The sequence below is a fragment of the Oncorhynchus gorbuscha genome, linkage group LG19 (assembly GCF_021184085.1).
Source record: "Oncorhynchus gorbuscha isolate QuinsamMale2020 ecotype Even-year linkage group LG19, OgorEven_v1.0, whole genome shotgun sequence".
Lineage (NCBI taxonomy): Eukaryota > Metazoa > Chordata > Actinopteri > Salmoniformes > Salmonidae > Oncorhynchus > Oncorhynchus gorbuscha.
The window spans coordinates 33,702,604-33,721,680 of NC_060191.1; the positions used below are offsets into that span (position 1 = coordinate 33,702,604).

A 19,077-nucleotide genomic window follows, 5' to 3' on the forward strand; every position below is an offset into this window, starting at 1 on the left:
GCAGTGACACGTTAATTTTCCAAGCTATTGCCCATCTATACAATATTTTATATACAGCAGGTTATGAAAGGACTGTAGAGTTCAGTCCGCTTCAAATTAATTTTTGTGTGGTGGAAAATCCGGTATCACCATACTGGTATCGTGACAGCTCTAATCTGTAAACCATCTTTCTCTAGGCCCTCTTCCCTCGACAGATACTCATCTTTGTTTTCTGAAGGAGAGTACTTCAACAGAATTTGTGCACGGCTGTCTGCATAATGTACAAGGTGGCTTGGCAGAATTCCCCTTCTATAACCCCCTTTCAGGGAGATTCCAGCTATCAAGTTTCAGTCTGTGTTCAAAACACTCGCAATGCTATTTATGGCAGCAAAGATTCTCAGAATCATGGCAAATGATTTTATCGTGGTTATGTTGAGACAAAATAAACCAACAGAAATAGCTTAGTCAGTGAAGGGGAGAGGAACAGGGGGAGAAAGAGGGGAACTAACCTGAAATTTAGGATGGTCTGGAGACTTCAGCGACTTGCTCTTCTCGATCTTGAACAACTGCGCTTTGGCCTTCTTCAGCAGGCCCGCCACCCGCTTGTCGGCCACAGGCAGCTTCTCTGCGTGCGCCAGCATGGAACCCAGTGACGGGGCAGCCAGGGGCTTCTTGCTGCCGGTCTGCCCCAGGGGAAGGCCTGTCTGCTGGGCAGGGCCACTTGTTTTCTCCTTCTCCCCAGGCTCAGCCTCTGGCCCCCTCTCCAAGGGCCGGGTCTTTTTGGAGGTGCGGCCCTTGGTCAAGATAAGGGGAATAGAAGAGTGGACTGCAGCCCTTTCTACAGGTGCTGCCTCTGTACCAGAGTCCACAGACACAGACTTCTTCCTCCCAGGTGTCTTTTTAGGAGCAACGGAGGTCAGAGACTCCTCCCCGTCCCTCCCCTCCACGGCAAACAGGCTGGGGGTCGTATTAAGAGAGGCGTCTGGAGTGGACGCCTTCCCTCTCCTCTCCCAATCTTTTCTACCTTCCCTTTTGTTCTCTTTCTCACGCTCTCTGCTTTTCTCAGTCTCCCTTTCCAGCTCCTTGACTGGAGCCGAGTCCCGGGAAGCAGAGGTGCCCCTCCCCCCTTTCCCGGCACCGCGGCCCGTCTCCTGGGGGCTGGAAGTGAAGAGGGGGAAGAGTTGGGAAGTGGAGGAAGAGGCGGAGTTGCCGCCTGTACCGCCACCAAGGCTCCCGGCTGCTCTGTGTCCATCGGAGGAGGAAGGCCCATGTGAGGAGAGGCCCAGGGAGCCCGGTGAGAAGGTAGTGAAAGGAGCAGGCGTTAAGGCACTAGTGGGCAGAGAGCTGGAGGAGCTACAGGTGCTGCTGGCACCAGTGGAGACAGAGCCTGTCAGCAGATACAGTTCAGAGGGGGCCTTTCCTGGCGGGGCCCCTGGCTGGCTGCTCCGCGTGGTCATGGAGTGTGAAGGAGACCGGGGCTGACAACGCAGGAGTCCCAGGGTCTTCCTCCTCCTGTGTCTCACCGACCGGCCCGACTTGGGGGAGGACTGGAGGGGAGACAGCGATCCCGGGCTGCTCCCCGATGACGACTGCAAGGTGACCGACTCAAAGATGCGCGAGTGCGCCTCGCTGGGAGTAAAGCGTGGGGCGCGCAGCAGCGGGCTGCGCTTCTGGAGCGGTGACTCGAAGCGGGACGAGGGGTGCTGCTGGTGGTGGTGGTGGTGCAGTGGGGAGAACAGGCGGGTGCCCGCTCCAGACCCACCGCCTTGTGCGGGGTAACCCGCTGGAGCAACCCCTCCGGCACCATGGGGCATTAGACCTACGTCTTGGGCCGTGAGAGGGGGAGGGCGGAAATTGTCAAAGATGGGCTTGCGGATAAGGCCCTCCTTTGCGTACTTAGCGGAGGAGAAGTACTGCTGCTCGGTGCGAGACCGTGATGTCCAGCGGAAGGTGGGCTCTCTCAAGATGGACCTTCGCTTGTCCTGCAGGCTGGAGAGCACCAATGACGGGCCTTGGCGAAACGGGTGGGGCAGGATCCAAGGGGAGTGGGGGTGATGCTCCGCCGTAATTGAGCCTGACTGGGCCTGCAGCGAGGGACTAAGGAGAGGGGGAGGTGGGGGGGAAGAGGAGGCGGTGGAGGCAGCCTGTTGAGAGTTGGACATCAACACTCCTGTGGCCGGACTGATGATGGCCTTCTTCCCTCCGGTGGCCAGGCTGCCTCTTCCCCTTGCCCCAAGGCTGCCCCTGCCCTCACCCTGGCCTCTGCGGCCCCGCCGACCCCTCTGAATCAGCACCCGCTGCTCCGGCTCGGGCTCCGACAGCGGCCTGGAGGTGTGCAGCAAGTCCCCCTCCCTCTCTCCCTGGGAGGACGGGGAGTGGTCTCGCTCGGACAGGGCCTGAGTGCCCTCCGAAGCCTGGGAGTCGCACGACGAGTCGTCCAGGCTGGGGCTGCTGGAGCGGGACGACTCACCCGACGAGAGCTGGGAGGAGTGCTGGGACATGGCACTGGAGCCACACGAGGCGGCGCTGCTGCTGAAGCGCCCATTGCTGGTGCCGTTGTTGCAGCGGTTGTTGAGCAGACTGGCCGCCACGGCCGTAGCACTGCTGGCTGCGATGGTGGCGGGGGGAGGGATGGTGTCGACCGGAGCTGCGGTCACGGCGGTAGTAACTGCAGCTGTAGACGCCCGCATGGGGGAGGAGGCCGAGGCAGGCTGGGGGGCAGCGACAGGGTGCGGGACAGCATCAAACCGTGCCATCTTCATGTGGGGGTGAGGGGCCCCGAAGCTGCCCTCGTCCTCGATGAAGCGCTTTGGGGTTTTGATGATGCGCAGTGAGACTGTGCTCACCACGGGCATGATGAACTGCCTGATGTTCTTCAGCTGCGTTCTCCTCCTCTTCCGGATGCCTGCCTCCATGCCTGCCCCCCCCTGGCTTCCTATGGCCACTGCCTCCTTCTCTAACAGTTTCTTCTTCTGCGCACCTTTCTTAGCGCGCTGCAGCAGCTGCTTGGCGATTGCGGCATCAGTGCGTTTGGAGGGGGGAACGATCCGCACGGGATTGACGTGGCGAGGGCTGGTTCTCAGGTTCAGCGGCCTGCCCAGCTTGGAAGGAGAGGATTCGGCGAGCGGGCTGTAGGGCGGGGAGGAGCTGTGGACGCCGGGGCTGTCGTCGTCCTCAGCAACGTGGGACGCCCTGAGCTTAGACTGCTGTTGAGGAGTGTGGGGGTCCCTATATCTGTCCCGGCGGACCCTGAAGGCCTTTTGTTTGGTTTCATCTGAACCAGAGGCTTGGGCAGCAGCCTCGACTTTGCGGCGCTCAGCAGAGGGAGGCCGTCCTCGTCTGCGCCGAGGCACGCCGGACACCGGCAAACATTTCCTGGCGATGGCCTTGAGCCGCGACTTGAGCGGGCTCAGTTTGACCTCGCGCAGCCGCTTCAGTTTGGTCACCTTGGACACACGGCTCGCTTTGAGAGGCTTGGCCTCTGTGTCGTGCTGTACGGAGCCCAGAGGCGTTCTCTTTGTGGCCTTCCTCTCCTTCCCGTCCTCGGCACTGTCCTTGCAGTGTGCAGCTGTGGAGGCGTGCTCCTGCCCCACCTGCCTGCTGTCATTGTTGTTGGCTGCATGGCTGCGGGCCTCCCAACTCCTCTGTGTGACAGAGGCTGGAGGACGGCCTCTCCTCTTCTCTCCGGAGCCAGGCGGCCTCCCGGGCAGCCGCTTGGCCTTCTCCGCAAGCCGTTCCTGGCCCTCAGGTTTCCCCAAGACAGACGAAGCGGAAGGGCTGGCGCCTGCGCCCCCTTTCTGTGCAGTCAGGGCTCGTGGGGGTCGGCCTCTGGGCTTCTTCTCCTGCGTGGGAGTAACTGGTATAAAACAGAAACAGAATGGGTTTCAAATAAGTGGGGCTGAACTACAAAACACTACTTCTAAGAGAACGAGATATTGATTGTGATTGTACACACAAAACTATGTGAACACCTTCTACTAGATGTTGGAACATTGTTGCAGGGACTTGCTTCCATTCAGCCACAAGAGCATTAGTGAGGCCGGGCACGGATGTTGGGCGATTAGGCCTGGCTCGCATTCGGCGTTCCAATTAATCCCAAAGGCGTTCGATGGGGTTGAGGTCATGGCTCTTTGCAGGCCAGTCAAGTTCTTCCACACCAATCTCAACAAACCAGGCCTAATCACCCAGCAGTGCCCTTCACTAATGCTCGTGGCTGAATGAGAGCAAGTCCCTGCAGCAATGTTCCATCATCTAGTGGAAAGCCTTCCCAGAAGAGTGGAGGCTGTTATAGCAGCAAATGGGAAACCGACTCCATATTAATGGCCATTATTTTGGAATGAGATGGACGAGCAGGTGTCCCCGTACTTTTGGTCATGTAGTGTACATAAAATAATCTCACCTGCCAACGTCCTTGGCGGACTCTGTTTTCGTCGGTGTTCACCGAGTGTACCAAACCCTCCAAATGCTCCTTCCTATGGAGGGAAAATACAAGAAACACATGAAATATGGCCAAAATGTTTTCTGAAATACTTCAACCGAATAAGAGAATTTAAATTTTTTTACAGGTCAAAGTGATGAGTGAATAACAGATTCAGAATTCAAAAGGCTCCACCCAAACCACAATGTTCAGGCCTAGCTCTACACTTCAGTCATCCCATATTGAAACTACTCAAAACAAGGACCGAGTTTAGTCCCCTTGACAATAACGGCAGTCCAATCTCACATTCGCCTGGCTGCTGAATCATTCCAGTTGGGTTCCAGTCATTTTGTTTCCCTATGCTTTCCAGATTTGCTGCCTAAAGCGGATGGAGAAGGCTCATTTCAGAATGCTAGACATTCTCAATTTGAAACTGTCCAACTCAGAGCTGAGTAACAGACGGTGCGGCCAAAACCACAAGTCAGCAAAGTGTGTTTAAATCATTTCTGCTAGTTCGTTTGGACAGATCGATAGGACCATGTGGGTTTTAGCTTGCTTGAGCCTGCTAACTGAGAGCAGTGTTAATTTACCCATTTCCATACATTTTATTTTAAAACATTTATTTTACAAAGGAGTTGTTTAATCGAACTGCTTAACGATTTATCTGTGCATGGATTTTTTTATATTTTTTACAAAAATTATAATCCTTACAGGAAAATGCCATGGGCACTGTCAGGTGTGTGGAGACATTTTACTGCAGTTAATGTAGAAGGAAAAGCTTTGCACATTTGCAAATACTGTGACAAATCACATGTGAAGAATGCAAAGATGCATAATCTGGCCAAGTGCATGAAGTTCCCTCAGCGCTCACAACAAGCAACCTGACAAATTATGAATCAGCCACCTTATCGATAGCAACAGCTCATGATCCTCCTGGAATCCAAAGTTTTGACTCAATGGAGGAACGCAGTCAAAGAAATGCTAATGAATGTCTTGCTCGCACTGTCCATGCAACTGGTTCACCTCTGATGCTACAGGCAATGTGTATTGGAAGCGATTTCTGAATTTTCTTTGCCCAGCATACACCCCTCCAACCAGACATGCTTTATCTACTCATTTTATGGATTTAGGGTTCTAGTGAAGGTCAAGCAAATCAGAGAAAGCAGGCTGTATTGCAATCTGATGCGTGGTCAAATGTTCGTGAGCAAGGAATAATGAACTAGAACATCTTCACCCCTCAACCATTATTCTACAAGAACACAGACACAAGGGACAGACACACCGGTCTCTATATTGAGGATGAGCAGAAGGCAGTCCATGAATTTGGACCACAGAAGGTATTTGCACTGGTGACAGACAATGCTGCCAACATGAAGGCCTCTTGGTCAAAAGTGGAAGAGTCCTACCCTCACATCACACCCATTGGCTGTGCTGCTCATGCATTGAATCTGCGCCTTAAGGACATCATGGCACTGAAAACAATGGATACACTCTACAAGAGAGCCAAGAAAATGGTTAGGTATGTGAACAGTCATCAAGTTATAGCAGCAATCTACCTCACCAAGCAAAGTGAGAAGAGCACCACATTGAAGCTGCCCAGCAACACCCGTTGGGGTGGTGTTGTCATCATGCTTGCCAGTCTCCTGGAGGGGAAGGAGTTGCTCCAAGAAATGGCCATATCACAGTCTGCCGATATGGACAGCCCCATCAAGAGGATCCTCCTGGATGATGTATTTTGGGAGAGAGTGGTAAGCAGCCTGAAACCTATAGCCATTGCACCGATTTAGGGAGACAATGCCATCCGGTCTGAAGAAATCCATACTGCCCTGCCCACTTCCCTGTTGCTCCAAGCAGATGAAACCACAGTTCTGAAATACATCAAAAAACATGAAGACTTCTGCCTGAAGCTCATTCACACCGCAGCATACATGTTGCGCCCCCAAGTATGCTGGCAAGAGCATCCTGGCTGGTGCAGAGATCAACAAGGCCTATAGTGTCATCACTAGCATGTCTCATCACCTTGGCCTGGATGAGGGCAAGGTTCTTGGCAGTCTGGTGAAGTACACTTCCAAGCAAGGGCTTTGGGATGGAGATGCCTTGAGTTTTTGCATCAGCGAGGGGAAATTCTCTTTAAATAGTGAGGAGTATTGTTTGGTAACTACAATTCTTTGGTAGGTACATTTTTCTGAACATAACTTAACTGGAAGATGTTCTAGCCAAGAGGTGTTTTGCAAACATATGGGCATTAATTCACTTGTTCCAAAGAAGGTACCAAACAAATTAATCACATCAAGAATAGCTGGGATACTAGGTTGGGGTTCTTTTACATAGAGGAGAATGTCACCTGCGTATAGTGAAATCTTATTTAGATTATCTTTAGTATTATAGCCGTGTAATTGCTGCATGAGATCTGATCACCTGAGCAAGATGTTCAATAATTAGAGGAAAGAGCATAGGCAACAGCGCACAACCCTGCCTTGTCCCTCTGAAAAAGTTAAAATCGGGGCGACAATGATTGGTTAGTGTGTATTCTCGCACAGGGGTTCCTATATAAAACCTGGATCCAATTTATGAACCCATCTCTAATATTACATTTCTGTAGGACCTTGAATAGATAGGACTCCTCAACTTGTTCAAAGGCCTTTTTGGAGAGATATAACGGCAAGGTCCACTTTAGGTAACCCCTACGAATACATAATGTTGAAGAGGCGCCTGAGATTAACAGAAACTTATTCTTCAGAGATAAAGCCGGTCTAGTCCAAATGGACCAATTTGCCCATTAAAATGCTAAGCCTGTTAGCCAGAGTTTGTGCAAATATTTTGGCCTGTATTAAGGGGAGATATTGGTCTATATGACCCTACCTCTTCCAGATCTTTACCCTTCTTATGTATAACTGTATGAACGCCTCATCCAAAGTAGGTGGGAGAGTTCCATCCTCACTGGCCTGAAACAACATTTTGTGCAGGTAGGGAGAGAGCATGTTGCTGAATCTTTTATAGACTTCACCAGGGTATCCATCTGGGCCCGGGGTCTTGCCACGCTGTAGAGATTTAATTGTTTTGCAAATTTCTCCAAGAGATATTTCCTTATTCAGGAAGTTGGAATCTTCCTGGTTCAGGGCAGGGAGATTAGTCCTCCAAAAAGTTTTGCATAATTAAGGGGTTAGGATCCGCTTTAGATGTGTATATAGTCTCATAAAACTGACGGAATCTCTCATGGATGTCTTTGAGGGAAGAGAGTAATTCCCCAGATACAGATTTAACATTGTGAATCAGTCGGTGACTCACATGTTTTCTAAGTTGTCTGGCGAGTAATTTGTGTGATTTGTCACCAAACTCAAAATATTTTTGCTTGGCATAGAGAAAAGATTTAGCAATTTTAGCTGTGAGAACCTGATAAATTACCTCTTTAAAATTGGAATATTATGTTTCTCCATAGATGGATGGCTAGCTAGCACTTTCACTATCCAGTAAGTGAATTTGTTGTTCCAATTTCTCTGTTTTGCCTACTCCTGGCAACCTGAAAGGAGATGATACAGCCTCTCAGATAAGACTTCAGTGTTTCCCACAATAATGCTGGTATCAAGGAAATATTTAACTTGGTCTAAGATGTTCACAGAATGTTGGTTCTGTGAGGAGCTGAGGATTCAACCTCCAGACCCTCTCGTTTGGTACGATGTCACCCAATCTCAGGGAGAAGGTGAGTGGACTGTGGTCAGAGATTATAATGTCATGATTCCTCACATTACAGGTATAGGGGAGTAATTTCACATCAACCAAAAAGTAGTCAATTCGAGTGTAAACATTGTGAACGAGAGTAAAAGGAGTATTCCCTACCCGTAGGGTTAGAGATCCTCCATATATCAAATAGGTTTGATTTTTTTTAAATCATTCGTCTCTCCCGAGCCCGTACGGGAGTTGTAGCGATGAGACAAGATGTTAGTAATTACTAACAACTGGATACCACAAAATTGGAGAAAACCATCACGATCAGTTTATCAGTTGATCACCTACACCCGAGCAGTATCCAACTGACCCCCCCCCCTCTCAACAAATGGGAGAGAAAATTAAATATAAACTGGCCGATGGCCGATGCCAGTTTAAAAATAAACTGGCCGATGCCAGAACTGCACGGTGCGACCTGAGACGAGAGGTAAAACAAAAATAAAATCCCAACAGTACGTAGAATCTCACGATTCTAGAAATTCTAACATATGAACTGAGGAGTATCCCACGATTAAAATTGTTCACCAAGGGTCCCACCTTGGTGTTGGAGGACATGGACTCTGTCTGCCTAAACCTAAACAGAATAAGTTACAACTTAATACTTAAAAAGACTTAAGTGTCATTTTAGGTAAATCCCTGAGATAAGCATAGCAAGATTATATTGCTAAGCAATGCCGGTCTAAACATAAACCATCAGCAACCGACAGTTTGTCTCTTCTGTATATTTACATATTGTGGGTTAGGAGATCGGAACGAAGATTTCCCTAAATTAAAATGTACCCCCCCAATCAAAAAATAATTAATTACATACAAGTATAAAAGGTGTAAGTTTCTGTCTCCATATGATATGGTAAATATATCAAATGCAAAAAACATCTACATTTAAATTTCATTAATATGCATATATTATCGTTAATTTCCACGGAAAGCTTCCACCTCTGATTATTCCCCAAAAATGTGCAGCCCAAAATGTGCAGGAGTCACGTTAGTGTTCAGAAATCTACATTTCCAAACGCAGATCATACATTAAAAGCATGTTTTTATCTGCATTTTAAACCATTTCACCTGTGTTTTATATTTTATTAAGCCATTTCACCTGCGTTTTATATTTTATTAAACCATCTCCTCTGCTTTTTATATCGTTTTTTGTTGTTGCTTCGATAGAGTGATTAGGGACGTACAACTATACTTTTCCCTTCACAGAAAATACATTAGTGGAAAACATTCGGCAGAAAATAGCTTCGTTTTCATAAGGGGCGGCAGGTAGCCTAGTGGTTAGAGTATTGGACTAGTAACCGAAAGATTGCAAGATCAAATCCCCGAATCAAATCTGTCGTTCTGCGCAATGTTCCTAGGCAGTCATTGAAAATAAGAATTTTTTCTTAACTGACTTGCCTAGTTAAATAAAATAAAAAAAACAGGAGAACAGAAGTGCAAAGCTATTTGGCCATCAGACACATAAGTAAATTAGTTAATAATGAAAAAGTAAATCTGATGAAATGGCCAGGATATTTCTAATGTTACCAAATTTTGTCACATGCACCGAATAGACCTAAGTCAAATTCTTACTTAAAAGCCCTTTTAACCAACAATACAGTTAAGTAAAAACAAGAGTTGAGAGAATGTTTCCGGTGCCGAACAGAAGTTACAATAAGAAGCATTTAAGATCTGTGTTTACAAAACGCAGCAAAATATTTCTTAGCCATTCTCTTTTTTTTTCCCTGGGTGAAAAACTCAATTCTGCATTAACAGGACCCATGTCAATTAAGGGCTTTTTAGTAGCCAAAAGGAAAATTGCCTATATGCCTAACTCAATGTTGCATGTAGCATATGATGGTCACAGACAGTTATTTGGCTACACAGATGTATTTAATGATGCCCATGGCACCGTTGAGCATGATATTTGTTTTTCATCACTTCCAGGAAGTCCCATCAGGTCACACAGGTAGCCTTAGCAGTAGCAGTTGCTAGGCTGCCTGACATCAGCTGTGATGTCACCCACTCAGTCATGTAATCTTTGAGAGGGCCTGATGGGACTCATCTCCTGACATAACACACACACACACACACACTTAGTAGGATACTTATTTAAATTTCCTCAAATGTTTCACTCTTGCCTAATGTTGAGGTTAGGCACAGTGAACGAGGCCATCTCTAGCGATAAGAGTTACCTGAAGGCAATAATTCCAAAGCTACGCAGACAGCATGTTAACCATGACTCATAGTGAGGTCAACAAAATCCAATGGAGCTCTCAGTTGACTAGGCTGCACCTCAAAATGGAACCATATTTCCTGTTTCGTGCACTGCTTTTGACCAGGGCCCATAGGGCTCTGGTCAAAAGTAGCACACTAGATATGGAATAGGGTGCCATATGGTTCCCTTGTCTACAAGTATACATGATGGTGGACCTAATCAGTGCAGTCTCTACAGTGGGGTGTGGGATGTTTTATATCAGGATATAAAACAAGTCACTCATAGGACCAGGAAGTGTGTCCTTGGATTGATTCAATTAAAGAGCTGCTCAATTGGAATTGGACAGAAATGGAATATTATTCAGTCTCCAGGACCCTCCATTTGTAATTACATCTGGGCCACAGGATGAGTGTGTAACAGTAATTATAGATATAACAGGAGGCAGACAGAGTCAATGTCCTCCAACACCAAGGTGGGACCAGCAAACTTCCATTTATATAGCACAAGTATTGTCATTTATGACTGTCAGTACTACTGACCATTAGACTTGGGCAACTGGGCAAGTTGAGAGGCCAAAGATATCTCATACATGCAGGTCAGACACATAGGCCTTAGATGCCCACCTTTGCATGTCACCGTAGCGATGCCTTAACCCAACTAGCCACAGTCCATAAAGCATCCCCAGCATCCCCGCAGGACTGGTGAGATGATTAATATCTCAGAGTTCCTATGGAAGTCTTTAGTGTCACTTCTCGTGCCAGAGGGGTAGGGGTGTGTCATTTCATAATCTTTATTTATAGCAGAATATGGGGCTGCAGTTTAAGTCCCTTCGGCCCCATTTGTAGAGCAGCTGCTGTCGAGGAGTCCACACTAGTCTTAACTCCAACCTGAATAGCACAGCCAACTGTTAATGTCCCATATACTATTAATATTGTGATCAGGCAACATTCAGTCAGCGTCAATTTCATTTGGAATACAGCCTAGATTTTTGGTGATGACGACAAGTGTCGATAATTTGCAATATAGTAGCAGCCGCTAATTTTGTTAATCATGTTGCCCTCTGATACCAGAATCTTTCAATCTAGCCATCTCTAACTTCAACTCTGACAGACTGTGCTACAGTTCATACAGGCAGCATTTCTCAGAATCTTCTCAGGCAAGTTGCTATAGGTGTTGGTTGGTTGGAGAGTGCTAAGGGGGCGGAACGTGACACGAGTAGCTCGATGACATCACACACACTCCTCACTCCGCATGAACCACACCGCAAGATGTAAACAGAGCCAAAACAGGAGAGGGAAGGAGGATAGGCAGAAAAGCATGGTGTGTGTAAGGGGAGCAGCATCTTGACCACCTGGTACAGCAACTGAGCCTGTGCATGTTTCCAGGGGGACTGCGAGCATGAAAAGGGGATGAACACTCTTGCACAGACGCAATCAAAATCCCAATCTAAACAAGCCTCCCACACACACACACTCTCACTCCCCCATGCAGCCAGCCATGCGCACAAACTCGCTCCACGACCACAGGCAGGCCGGGGAGAGCAGTGTGCTGTAAAACCAAAAGGGTCTATGGGCTCGCTAGGACAGGGGTGGCAGGTAGCCTAGCGGTTAAGAACATTGGGACAGTAACCAAAAGGTAGCCGGTTCGACTCCCCAAGCCGACTAGGTGAAAATCTGTCTATGTGCTCGAGCAAGGCCTTAATTGCTCCTGTAAGTTGCTCTGGAGCATCTACTAAATTAATCAAATGTAAAGTGTAGTAAACAAAGAAGCAGGCCAGGGAGAGAAAGGTGATGAAATGTAGCATATGCATAACCTAGTCAGAAGAAAAGCTTGTGTAGTGTACTCAGACTGTCCATATTTTTTTAGCCCCTGCTTCCTTTTGTTTCCCCATCCACAACATGCTAATTTTAACCTACACTACCACATCATGCATTGACGTTTTCCCTCATAGATTAGTTAAGACAGAGCAACAAGTCCGACTCATAGCGGAGATGTTCATGTTTCGGTCTGCTAGTTGGGCCTGTCCCCTGCAAGCGCAGAACCATCAGACCGGATGTAAAAGTGGTTTGAGGTATTCTGTTATGCATCACTAGTACGTGGGTGTATATTTGGTGAGGTGAGAAGCCCAATTATGATTGTTCCATAAAAATCGGATGATAACCTGAAAAAAATAAAACCCCAGTTAGTAGTGATGTTCAGCTAAATGTTTATTAAAAATGTATTTGCCTAGTTTCAACAATTTAATTTCAACGATCATTTTAAAGACCAGGCAAAGAAGAAAGGTCCCTGTAGTAGCTCCCTTTAAAAAGCAAGGTAAATAAGAGTCACAGACAGCTGCTCTGCTCATCAGGGCTGCTGATCCACACACACACACACACACACACACCCTGTAACCTCCACATCAAGTAGAAAAACCGAACATTAACTCTCAGCCCTGGGATATTTAAAAGCGGTAGAAATCAGCTCCAAACATCCAGGGAATCCAAATGTCTAGAGAACCTCAAGTCCCCTTTAAATACAAGCACTGTTAAAGTTAGTTTTAACTTTGATGCTTTCCTCATAATTCTAAACAATTCCATGCGGTATAATCTTGTGAGACATCAGCCTTTTGCCTGTCCTTGTATATCAAGTGATGTACATCAGACTGTCCTTGTACATCACTGCACTAACCTGGGACTGTGATGTTAAAACCCAAGTCAGTGGCGAGAGACGTCAGAAAAAAATATGTATGCCGAGATAAAATGTGTAAAGAAAGTCTCGAAATTGTGAATGTGGTCAGGGAATAAGATCACGATCACAGGGAGAACTTAATCTGTTTATTTAACAATTGAGATTGATGCAATGAATGTCGGGCAGGATAAAAATGGCATGATATTTTGTACTTCACAACTGTATTATTTAATGTGGGCTATAAGACTAAATCCAATCAAAAAACAATAAAAACAATGGCCTAGAGCTGGGTATGGACAAATTGGCCTAATGATCATATTCTCATGATAGTAATTTGGAACAGCCAAATTAAGGGCTAGAGGCATCACTCCGATTTAGTATCGATACTCCATCCCTCCTTTGAACTTCAATTGGGGAGATCATACTGTATATGCCCTTCCGGTGACACATTCCTACTAAAAGGCGACTGGGGAATTCCTCTCAGGTGGCTCTGGCCAATGACTCACAATGGTGGGCCTCTGAAGAATTCGACGAACTCAAGAAAGAGGAATTCTGAGTGTCCCACAAAAAACTTGATATTAGTCTCTCTCAGGTGCCAAAACACTAGATTAAAAAAAACAACATGGGTTCACATCTACCCACACACACCGACAAGGAGATGGATCGACGGCTCATGTTCCCAACACTCACTCTCACGGGGCAGGGAGAGGCAGCTCCAACCGGCACCCTAATAAAAACAAAGATGAGGACACACCTCCTGCGAGGTGGAATAAGGGACATAAAGTCTGGGGGACCAGCCCCAAACAGACACAATTGACGGCTTTCTCACAGCTCTGAAAGCAGAGGCAAAAATCCTTTGGTCGCCTGCTAGAGCAGAATAAAGCCGTGGATGGGAGGGCCTGTGACTAATTCTCCTCCCAGCATAGTCCCTGGGGGAGGAAGCGTCGCTCTTCCCCTTTGATATCCGTGCCTGTGCTCTTTCAGCCGTCTGCACTTCATGAAAGCTGGAATAAAAGCAGACAAAGCTCTGCCATATAAATAGGGCAAACACCTGCTGGACCCCTTCCTCCAAACACAAAATTGAGCAAAAACCAGTGGGGCAAAGTATTCCCTCTGATAACATCTACTCAGCTGCACTTGTGTGAGGGATTGACATCGGTCTTAATCTGAGCCAAGAGCGAGACTGGTTCAATTCAGGGGGGCAAACAAATGTCCCCAAAAATACAACTATGACAAATGGGGGGGGGGGCAAACAAATGTACCCAAAAATACAACTATGACAAATGTCCGCTTAAATAAACAACCATCATTTGACTGGATCAATAAAATAAATTGTTTAAAAAAAACTAAATTCAATAGCCTACAAACGCTGCCATTTGAACAACAATGGTCTACAAGCCCTCTTTTGAGGGATTCCAAAAGGCTTGGCTAATATATTCCAAAGTGGCAGCTGTCAGAAGAAAAGTTGAGCTCAGACAGCCCCTGTGTGGCTGAAGTGGATACGGGTCTGCCTGGAAGGAGGGGCTCAGCGTCCGGCTGCTCTGTGAGCTCAGCAGGCTGTGATGAGCAAGAACAATCCTGCCCAGGCGCAACATCCACTCTGAATGAAATCACAACTCTGTCTACAACTTCCACGAGCTGCAAATTCCACTGGGATTTTGGCCCTGTCCCACCGCATCCCAGATAGTGCGCCCCCCCCTTTGTGTGTCTTGGGATAGAGGGAGAGGGACATGTTGATCCCCCTTCCTAAAGTGTTAGCCCAGGCAGGGGGACTCATTTCTATAGTACTGGCCAACATCAAAGTAGATTATATTAACCTTTCTGGTAATTTACTAGTGATGGTACGAGGTGTACACACACACAGGACAGAATAGGCGTTTCCAGTTTCACAATAGGTCTTATGATAAATGGCTCATTGAAATCACACACATGAGTAATGGACTAGAGAACACTCAGAATATAATCTAAACATCAAATCTGAATAACACCAATAAGTACTCTAATATAACAGTACATCTTACAACGTTGATAAAGTGGCGAGTTAACCTCAGTGTCCCGATCTACAACACTAGGGTCTACATTTACACTGCACTGAACGCGTGCTCTTCATGAAAAAATAAAGATGGTAAAACCTAACGCACCCCCACAATCACAAGGTCCGTCAAAAAGGCTCCTTATTGTAGCTTGCGAGCTCATTGTACTAGAAAGATTAAATTTGGAGTAACACGCATCAAACATGCATGATACTGGCGAATCCTTCAGGCCACCAACAATTGTAGTTCGCCAGCACGTCATCATATGTCCACAATTCCGACATTATTTTGGTACTAGGCACTGTGTGTAGAGGGGGGGAAACATGTCCACCTCCCATTTTCCTATGTATCAGCGATAGCTAGTTACGCGTAGTAAGTGCGTAGCGTGGTAGAGGTTCATGAGCTAAACACTTAGCCAAAATGTGCGACTAATACTTCAACCTAAATCCATCACCTAGCGAGCTAAACAGACCATTAGTCAAACACAAATCGCTAATAACGTCGTTTCCAACTAGCGCCTAGCAAATTTAGATGCGTGGATCAAGGCAAAAAGATGAATACATGCTAGCTAGCTGATCATTTAGGCAAGGTAAATAAGCCTCGTTCTAAGGGTTAGCCAAAATTAGCATTATGCACTGACACCTCCCAGCAAGCTAGTGACAACCGTAGCTTCTTGAACGCGTCAATATCGGCGTTTAATGCTAAGCTAACTAACGCGTGTAATGTTTACATACCACGCTAGGGCAATTCAAACGAGGTGAGTATAAATTACGTTAGCTAGCCATGTGCCTTAGCAAGTATCAAAAACATGAAGTTCAGGTGCCCTGTCCTCCCGAAGTTGACATGTTTTGTTTTCAAACAGGAGCCTCGCTCGCTAACCGGGAGGTCACATGCGACTGTAAATCAATGTAACACTAACATCACAGACAGTGAAAAAACGGAGATAACGTTAGCTAAATAACGATGAAGTTAGAAAGCTGTTAAGCTAGGTATACTGTAGGAAACTGGCTCGTAAGACCTAATTCTGAAATCTGAAGAGTTGATTGTGATATATGATGCTCTCTCTCTACAAGTCACCACCCCGCTAAGCCAACGAACGATGGCTTAGCTTTGGATCCAATCCTTCAATTTTCGCCTCTGTGGCAATATTGGACAACCAGAGTCAATTTATTCACTTTGGCCAAATTGTGGCTAGAAAGAGAGCAGGCTACTTTTAACTCTTTGCAACATCAGCACCGTTAGTGCTACTCGGCTAACTAACGTTACTAATCCTACACGGGAATCCTTGTTGTGGGTAGTAATAGCAGCACATGGATTGAAGCATGTCGATGGGCTTGATACCCAGTGAGGGGATGAAGGCCAAACAAAAAAAGTTGGCTTATTGGCGTTGACAAGTTAGGTCACACTCCTAACACCGCATACAGAGGCAGCATCATCCAACTCCTTGGTACTAACGTTACTGTTTAACATTGCTAGCGAGTGTGGGCACTTAATGTTATACCTTCCTCCTTGAAGCTATTAAACGTTAACAAGTTAGCTAACAACCAACCACAATCAAGTTGGTGTTTCGCTTACCTCCCCGCTGCTTGAACCACTCGACTCCCCCAAAACATCCCGAAATGTCTGCAGGTTGTAACCGATAGCAGATGAGACCTGTAACGCTGCATCAAACCCGGGCCCGAGCCCAGCCGTGTTCGGGTGGGTCCCAGTGCCACTTCGGAGGGAGGCCGTGACCCGGATTCGGCCCGCTCTCCTCCCGGTGCCTAAGTTGCTGCTCCCTCCGGGCCGAGCGGGGAACCGCCACCGACAGCTGTGCGCCATTTTACACTATGCCTGTCTGCCCTAAGATCAGAGAACTCAGTGGGCGTGGCCCTGAACCAGCATTTCGCATAATCCCCAGCCACTCTCCAACGTGAAAAACATCCGTAACCATGTTGCGGGGTGGGCATAAAGTGGCCCCGAATACGCATTTCTTCAATGTTCCTAGTCAATCAGTTTATAGCCAAAGCTTAACTAAACACGTTCCAGGGCCGTGCCGAAAAAACACATAACTGTTCTAAATTGACGCTTGATCCATCTCAAAAATCGGATTAAATTATTGAATATTTATTGACTCAAGACATTTCGACTCATTAATTTGTTTTTAAAAAAAAAAAATTAAATGCCACTTTGACATTATGGGGTATTGTGTGTAGACCAGTGCCACAAAAACATGTTTTTGATTAATTTTAAATTGAGGCTTTAACACAAGAAAATATGGAAAAATTAAACGGGTGTGAATACTTTCTGAAGGCAAAGCTTAACTAAATACGTTCCTGGGCCGTGCCGGAAAACTACTGACGCTTGATCCATCTCAAAACTCGGATTAAATTATTGAATACTTATTGACTCAAGACATTTCGGCTCATTAATTTGTAAAAAAATTAATAAAAAAGCCACTAAAGAGAACAGTCGATGTCAAATATTCAGTAGGGTTTTCATCATAACCAATCAATGAATAATCAATCCAGTCAATGTATTTGTTCATAATAGAAAAGTCCACAATATTTTAAAAAGAGGTGCCATACCTACCATACCTGGCAAATAACTAGAAACAAATGGGCAATTGCAACAAACAACAAATTATATGGTTTAAAATCATCCAACAAATCAACAGGGTTCAATTAATCTCGCCTGGGCGCCCATGTAGGCTGTTTTGACCAGCTAAAAGTTTATTGCATTCGATTTGGAACCGGCCTGCCTCCTGGGCGTGAGCCAGATGCCCCTGGCAGACTTGTACCTTAAACATGGTTGCTTTTGACCAATAAACATTCTGGGCATACAGTGGCAAGAAAAAGTATGTGAACCCTTTGGAAATACATGGATTTCTGCACAAATTGGTCATACATTTTGAACTGATCATCTAGGTCACAACAATATACAAACAGTCTGCTTAAACTAATAAACACTCAAACAATTATACGTTTTCATGTCTTTATTGAACACACAGTGTAAACATTCACAGTTTAGGGTGGAAAAAGTGTGAACCCTTGGAATTAATAACTGGTTGACCCTCCTTTGGCAGCAATAACCTCAACCAAATGTTTTCCGTAGTTGCGGATCAGACCTGCACAATGGTCAGGAGGAAATTTGGGCCATTTCTATTTACAAAACTGTTTCAGTTCAGCAATATTCTTGGGCTGTCTGGTGTGAACTGTTCTCTTAGTCATGCCACAGCATCTCAATCAGGTTGAGGTCAGGACTCTGCCTGGGCAACTCCAGAAGGCTTATTTTCTCCTGTTGAAGACATTCTGTTGTTGATATACCCCTGTTTCGGGTCGTTGTCCTGTTGCATCACCCAACTTCTGTTGAACTTCAATTGGCAGACAGATAGCCTAACATTCTCCATCAAAATGTCTTGATAAACTTGGGAATGCTGTGCTCTTGCAGTCATCTTTGCAGGACAACCACTCCTAGGGAGAGTAGCAACAGTGCTGAACTTTCTCCATGTATATATATGCTTTTAGAGATACTTTTGTAACCCTTTCCAGCTTTATGCAAGTCAACAATTCTAAATCTTAGGTCTTCTGCGTGCTCTTTTGTTTGAGGCATGGTTCACAATGCTTCTTGTGAATAGCAAGCTCAAATTTTGTGAGTGTTTTTTATAGGGCAAGGCAGTTCTAACCAACATCCCGAATCTTGTCTCATTGATTGGACTCCAGGTCAGCTGACTCCTGACTCCAATTAGCTCATTAGCCTAGGGATTTACATACTTTTTCAAAACTACATTGTGAATGTTTAAATGATGTATTCAATATCGTCAAGAAAAACTAATAACACAAATTATTGTATTTAAGCACACAATGTTTGTCTTTTGTTGTGACTTAGATGATCAGATCAAATTTGATGACCAATTTATGCAGAAATCCAGGTAATTCCAAAGGGTTCACATTTTTTCTTGCCACTGTAAATGCATATAAATCAGTGAAGGATATTCATATTGCAACACAATTTGGTACACATGATGCTAACACTGTCAGAGCTGACAATTGGCACACATGCTCAGGGATATGTCTAGC

The 19,077-nt window shown here is 46.1% G+C and overlaps 1 protein-coding gene across 1 annotated transcript in view; it reads right to left on the reverse strand.

Annotated features, from left to right (window-relative positions):
* LOC124006249 (histone-lysine N-methyltransferase 2A-like) overlaps positions 1–16,846 on the reverse strand; it is a 45,794-nt gene extending 28,948 nt beyond the window's left edge. The window contains 3 exon segments of the mRNA XM_046316138.1: positions 489–3,835; positions 4,379–4,451; positions 16,595–16,846. Coding sequence (XP_046172094.1) covers positions 489–3,835; positions 4,379–4,451; positions 16,595–16,840 — 3,666 coding nt within the window. The 5' untranslated portion in view covers positions 16,841–16,846.
* Positions 16,847–19,077: the final 2,231 nt, after the last annotated feature.